This window comes from Cicer arietinum, chromosome 1 (genome assembly GCF_000331145.2).
Source record: "Cicer arietinum cultivar CDC Frontier isolate Library 1 chromosome 1, Cicar.CDCFrontier_v2.0, whole genome shotgun sequence".
Lineage (NCBI taxonomy): Eukaryota > Viridiplantae > Streptophyta > Magnoliopsida > Fabales > Fabaceae > Cicer > Cicer arietinum.
This window is the reverse complement of record NC_021160.2, coordinates 1,240,263-1,247,400: the sequence shown is the minus strand read 5'-3', so window position 1 is coordinate 1,247,400 and position 7,138 is coordinate 1,240,263. Positions and strand designations below refer to the sequence as shown.

Here is a 7,138-nt window from a genome sequence, read left to right as displayed (position 1 = left end):
AATTTTTAATAATAATAACAATAATAATAATTATAATTATAATTATAATTAATAATAATTATAATTAATAATAATTATTATTTTTAATTTAATTTTAATAATTTTTAATTATAACAATTTTAAATAATAATAAGATTAATAATAACTATAATAATAATTAATAATTTTAATAATTTTTAATTTAATTTTAATAGTTTTTAATTATAACAATTTTTAATAATAATAACAATAATAATAATTATTTATTTATGTAGTATTATTATTAATTATAAATTTATTATTTAATATAATTATTTATTAATTTAAATATTTATTAAATTATTAACAATTAATTAAAACCAAAAAACGAATTAAAAACTTTTTTTTAAAACCCTTTGGGAGGTCGCATCCCCGGCCATCGACCTCCTACTAGGGGAAAAAATTTTGCTCCTTTGGTGTATCGCTCTCCCAGGGAGAGTTTTCCTTCTTGTCCTAAAAAGTAGGGCATTTTGGTAACAGTTTTTGAAAGTGAGGTATTTTGGTTAAGTTTTTTCAAAAATAGGATATATGGGTAAAAAATCCTCGTAATGTGTTTCAATATGTACATTTTTAAGAAAATAATTATTTACACTAATTTTAATTTAAAGCAATATGTTAAAAGTAAAATATTCTTGTACTTAATTTATTATTTGTCCAACATACACATATAACTACTTTAATAAATAAGGGTAACAATAAAAAAATAATAAATTTTATATTAATATTATAAAATGATAAATAATATGAGATAAATAAATATTTCAAAGGTTTAATTGCAGTTTTAGTCCCTCTATTTTAGCTGAATCGCGAAAGTAGTCTCCACATTTTGTTTCTCCCCAGTTTTGGTCCCTCAAATAGAATTTTGGTCCAAAACTTGATGAAATTTCATTTCTTTTTTTGCATTTATTTAAGCCACATCATGTCTCAAGATCTCATTTGCAACAATTGTACCTGAAATATATGATCATAAATGGTGTAGTACGACTTTAAAAAATAAAATTTCATCAAGTTTTGGACTAAAATTCTGTTTGGGGACTAAAACTGGAGATAAATAAAATGAGGGGACTACTTTCGCGATTCAACTAAAATAGAGGGACCAAAACTGCAATTAAACCTATTTCAAAAATACATAATATGAAACGAAGAAGAGAGAATCTTAAATATACTCAACTCACAATTATTTTAAAGAAAGCATGAAATTTCTTGTAATATAACAAACATTCATTTAAATTGAAAAGCAATTCAATGTATCTTGTCGACAAATGTAGCTCTGTACAGCAGAGAAAAACCTCATAGGCTAGTTTACATGTGGGTCTACATGAGTTTAAAATAATTTATCATGATAATAACTTCTACACAAGCCACACAGTTAATTTGTCCATAACATGACAACCCATCTTACCTATTTCATGTGGATTATTACATACCAGCCTCATTGTGTTGATCCAAGCCTCTAATATGACAAAAAGTTTCATGTTATCGACTTGTAAATGAGAAACTAGAGCCGAAGAGTTCTTATCTATCTATATTTGCTATCTTGTCAAGAGCTTACACTTCAATGTAAATTATTATTTGACAAAAATAAATAATAATAGTTGCTAGCTGGGCACAGTTCCTTCAATCACATGACTTAAAGCCAAAGTATGAGCTGGGTACATTGGAATCTTGTATGTGGTTTTGTGACGTATAACAAAAAAATAAAAATAATTTTGAGTGTATTGATTTTTATTAAAAGTATAACAATATAAAAAAATGTAATTTATTTTAGTTGAATTGAACAATAAATTTTAAGTTAAAAATTATGTTTGAACTTTGTAGGTAAAAACTTCAAATTAGAAATTATTTTCGAGGTTAAATCAAATTTACATAAGAACACCAAAATATTTCGAAATTAATTTTGTCGTTTTACAATCATTATTGAATGTTTTAAATCAATGATGTAAAAGCAAATAATTTGTAAAACAAAAAACAAAAGTTCCAGCTAATTTTAGGATTTATACATATAATTTGATTAATGAGATATTTTCTTTTATGATTCTTACATTATTTATTTTCTTGTTGCAAAAAGATATGGTTCCCTTAAAAAATTGTCAAGCAGACAAGGAATCTCAATCAATTGAATTTTATACTATATTAGAATGATGGAATCATCTATTTTACTCCATACTAGTAGAGTAGTACCAGATCCATAGCAGTGGCTTCATTGGCTTATTTTTTAAAAATATTTCAGTCACGAAATTCACCCCAAAACATATTAAATACTTGTGTAATATTTTATCAGTCAAAGTACATTTATAGAATTTCATTGATTTGTTTAACCATGTAAATTAAATCTGATTTAAATATGAATGCCTGCTTTAATGAAAATCTAGAATAATTATAGGCTATAGCTTTATGAAAGATACTTTTCTCCAATGATTCTTTTTTTTAATAATTAAAATAGTACATTTTAAATGAACATGGGAATGTGGTAGCTGTAGTTGATTTTGCACTTGTCTAATCTTAGGACCCAAACTAACCACATTTAAAATGCAATATTTGGTATTATAAAAATCTTAATAATATATAAATGATACATCTTACTTGTTTTAAATTGCAGTTGTAAACTTGCTTTAAAATCTTACTGTGATTGATAATCTTTGTAACAAACTAACAATTATATATCATTTCACATACTTCCCCATGTCATATTTATGTTTTATTTGTTATATCTAGCCCTAGATAAATTACATGAGTGAAAGAAAAGGAAAAAAACTTATATGTCAGAAAATAATGAAAGAAATAAGAAGGAAAAAAAAAAGTAAAAATTTCTTTGCAGCCATACAACTATATGTCCTTGCAAAAGTGAACAATAATTAATTGTATTTACAATGACATGATGTATATGTAAGAAGTTAAATTAATCAAAATCTCTAACCATGCATGTAGCTTGCAACTTTTGCTAGCCAAACAATAATTTTTTTTAAATAAAAAAAAAATTATTAATCAAAGTCATATTAATAACTATTTTATAATTTTCGTCGACGAAATTTGAACTTAATATTTTACGATATCAAATAATAATTTAAAAAATTAGGAAAACTGAACAAACTAATAAATTTCTCCAATAACTTATCTACAGTAGGAATCCTCACAATCACATGATCTACTTTTTTTTCTCTATAAAAGCACACAACATGGTGCATTACCTCAAACATATCAAAACTATTAGCATACACAAATATCAAGCTCTAGCTCCAAAAAAATGGCTTCCATCAATTTCTGGTCATTCATTTTACCACTTCTACTCATAACTTTTTCATCAATGACAAATGTTGAAGGGGCACGTGACCTACACAAAGTGGTTGAAGTTTCCAAAGTTGAGTTGCCACCACTACCTACTCTTCCATTGCCACCACTACCTACTCTTCCATTGCCACTTACAGAACCACAATTGCCACCAATTCCAAATTTAGGTGTTCCAATTCCTGATATTCCTGTTGTACCAACTATCCCTCAAATTCCTCAAATTCCAACTGTGCCTCAAATACCTCAAATTCCTAAGCCAGAGTTACCTATTGTGCCTAAACCATAAGTGCCTAAAAATTTCATGAATTCTATATATCTACTATTCAGCTATTTTGCTTTATAGTAATTTGTATTGTATTATGTGTTTGTTAAAATTTGTTTGTGTCATTTGAGGGTGTTTTTATTTGTACTTTATGACTATGTATTATTGAATTATATGTTGTGTTCAGTTTTAATGTAACATATTGTTTTTTTCCCTGAATAATAATGTAACATATCGTTGATTGTCATTTGTATCATCTAATTTGGCCTAATTCATCTATATTGATTATTATATATTTAACTTCATGTATCTTTTCGGTTGAGTTGTAGGATTCATTCATGATAAGTTTTTGTTAGATGATTTACGGTAGATTAATATTTGAAAATTACCTGAAATATTAACAATGGTTGAAATTGACTCTCAATATAGATTAAGGTCTTCTTTATTGTAACATCTAAGAGAGTGACTTAATCGGTATTAATTTGACAAAACTAAGAGAAACAAATATGATTATTTTAAAATTCAATGTATATTTTTTTTTCTTTGCTTAGTCAAATTAACATAAATCAAGTCGCACATTTAATTGTAACGACGAAGAAGATTAAAAACTTCTATGTTAAAAAAGCAAATTAGTGTTTGAAATATTAACAATGATTACAATTGGTTCTCAAAAGTATAAATTAAGGTCCTCTTTATTTTAATGTCTAAGAGATTGACTTGATCGTTATTAGTTTTTCAAAATTAAGAAAAATAAATATATGTATTTCAAAATTTAGTGTATATTCATTTTTTCTTTGTTTAGTCAAATTAAATCACACTCTTAATTGTAACGACGAAGAAGATTGAAAACTTCTATATTAAAAAAGTAGGTCAGTGTCAAATCATTTTTAACTTACAATGACTAATTATTTGATATTACTTTAAAATTTAGTGGTAAAATTATAATTTTAAAGACCTATAAGTATATTTGATGTTGTTTATACTTTTAGAGGACCAAATCTAACATAATCAATTTTAGGGAAGGCATGAAAATAAGTAAACCACCAAATTTGTAGTAAAAGTAATTCACAACAAGTTAATTTATGTGGTTAATTAACATATTTAGCCACATGGCTACAAAATACAATCACATGACAAACTCCTACAAAATTCACGTATATTTTGTAGTTGTCCATAGAGGGACAAAGACAACTACCTTTTCCTGTTCACGTGATTGCATTATATATACCATTCTTCAATACGAGACAAAATGATTTTTTCTCATAATTTAGCTAGAGAAATAAAAACAAACTACTTGGACCCCAAAGCTTCAATCAATCATGTGAGTATTACAAGCTATTATTATATACTTTTATTTTATGAAAAAACATTATTATAGTTAGAAATATAACACAAGCATTATACCAAAAAAATAAAATTATAAAAATAACATTGACATATACATTAACATGAAACTTCTGACTGATATAAAATTTAACAATTTGTAACTGCTATTTAATATCTTTTTTATTTAATGAACTTGTTTTGTGTTTGAAATCTTTACTCAATATAGATGTAGAACCGCTCCAAAATACTTCTAATTAAACTAGTGCTTAAATAATTTTTCCATAAATTCTCTCATTGTTAGATTACCAAACACATTTTAAACCCACAAGGAAAGGAAAGGAAATGTATAATTTGCTTATTTTACAAGTGTTAGTTAATTTACAAGTGTAAATTAAGAAGTTGGACATTCAATTCAATGAAAAAAATAGATATTTAATGTTACACAAGAGAGATTACTTACATATTTATTATCTTAAGATTTTTAGTAAAGATATTGCGTGTGACTTACTTATGCATTTGCTTTTAGTTTAATGTGATGATTATCTGGATCTCTCATGATCCAACTATGGTAATAGAGTTCGATTTTAGTGATCAATTTCTTATATTAAAAATTTTTGTGACTAAAAATATTTAGTTAACGTGTGTTCTAATGTAATTTCCTATACCCTTAATGACCAACATTTCAAAACGTTTGATGTCCTACTTTTGACTCACACCAATGTCTTTATACAAGCCAACCACCACCAACGAATGTTAATTAGCTAAGCTAACATAGAAAAAGTTCAATTGTGTTGTCCATAAAAGACCCATCACTACTCTCTAGAATATGCAACACAAGCAAACTCAAAGCAAATCTACTAAACATTAATCACAAAGCAAATTAATTAAGCCTTTTACCATGGCCTCCTATAGTTCCTTCATCTTAGCAATTTTCATTGCAATTTCTTTCTCAAGCATAGACAATAGCCTAGCATCTCGCCATCTTTTGCAAACAACAACTCCATCAATACCAAATCTTCCAAAACCAACTTTACCACCTTTGCCTACAATTCCATTACCTCAAGGAAATGTTCCAACTTTGCCTACAATTCCAACATTACCTAAGGGAAATGTTCCAACTTTGCCTACAAATATACCATTTCCATCTTTACCAAAACCTACACAACAACCATCTATTCCTACAATCCCTACCATTCCAACTATTCCACAGCTCACTCTTCCACCACTTCCAAACATTGCCACAATCCCAATCACTATGCCAACGTTCCCCTTCTTTTCTCCACCACCTTCAAAAACCACCCCCTAAATTAATTGAGCTATATAGCTACGTACTACTCTTCTTGCAGTTCATGTAATGCTTTATTTATATATATATATATATACCATATTATACATTATGTTCATTTTGTTGTTGGGAATATTAGTTTTTTTCTTTTTCTGTTATATTTTTTCATTTTCCTTTACACTTGTATGCAAATGGATGTTATTCCCTTACTTATTTCATTACTTCATATATGTATTTTGGAGATATATTGTTGTAGACTGTAATAAATAAATGTTATATATTTCATAATGTATGTATGTTTATTTTTTCCTAACTTATTGGTTTAATTATCAGTTGACATAATTTAACATGACATAAATATATGTGACAATTTACTAAACGCCACACATTTACAATCAAATTATTAGTCAATTACAATCTACACTACCGCATAAACGTTTCACTTGTGGATTGAGAACGTTAATAATTTAAATAATTCAATAACTTAATTAAAATTGAGGATTCAATAATGAATTATTGACAACCTTATAAAGCTGATTTGGAGTTATTTTATAAAGTTGATTTAGAGTTATTTTAGGGCTCAATAAAATGAGGTGGCGACAGTGTCCCCGAGAGTTGAAGTTTTTTATCTTATAATTTTTAGTCTTATAATCGGTTGATATATAACGTATTATTTGAGTAAAGATAATTATGTATTATGAGAAAGAAGATTAAAAAAAAATAAAAAATGACAATTATTTTTTATTTTTAGCACTCTATACATGTAAGTGATTTTCCATTATAGATGGCAGAGAGCAAAACAATGATTAAAATAATAATAAAAGTAAAGAAGAAAACAAAATAGTACATTATTATTAGATTACTATTAGTTAATTAAGAATATGTTATCGTATAATAGTAAATAAAAAAGTAAAAGACAATATTTTAGTTTTTATTTTACCTTAATATATACGTTATTT

The 7,138-nt window shown here is 26.3% G+C and overlaps 2 protein-coding genes across 2 annotated transcripts; both read left to right on the top strand.

The window, feature by feature from the left end:
* Positions 1–3,201: 3,201 nt before the first annotated feature.
* LOC101494925 (uncharacterized) lies at positions 3,202–3,815 on the top strand. Its single transcript, XM_004485551.4, has one exon. The coding sequence runs from the start codon at positions 3,263–3,265 to the stop codon at positions 3,590–3,592; it is 330 nt and encodes a 109-aa protein (XP_004485608.1). The 5' UTR covers positions 3,202–3,262; the 3' UTR covers positions 3,593–3,815.
* A 1,888-nt stretch (positions 3,816–5,703) lies between these two features.
* Positions 5,704–6,492, top strand: LOC101494612 (uncharacterized). The gene has a single exon (XM_004485550.4). The coding sequence runs from the start codon at positions 5,793–5,795 to the stop codon at positions 6,198–6,200; it is 408 nt and encodes a 135-aa protein (XP_004485607.1). The 5' UTR covers positions 5,704–5,792; the 3' UTR covers positions 6,201–6,492.
* Positions 6,493–7,138: the final 646 nt, after the last annotated feature.

Bases quoted from the DNA above. Each gene is read 5' to 3' on its own strand.
- LOC101494612 (XM_004485550.4), top strand. From the start codon at position 5,793: ATGGCCTCCTATAGTTCCTTCATCTTAGCAATTTTCATTGCAATTTCT.
- LOC101494925 (XM_004485551.4), top strand. From the start codon at position 3,263: ATGGCTTCCATCAATTTCTGGTCATTCATTTTACCACTTCTACTCATA.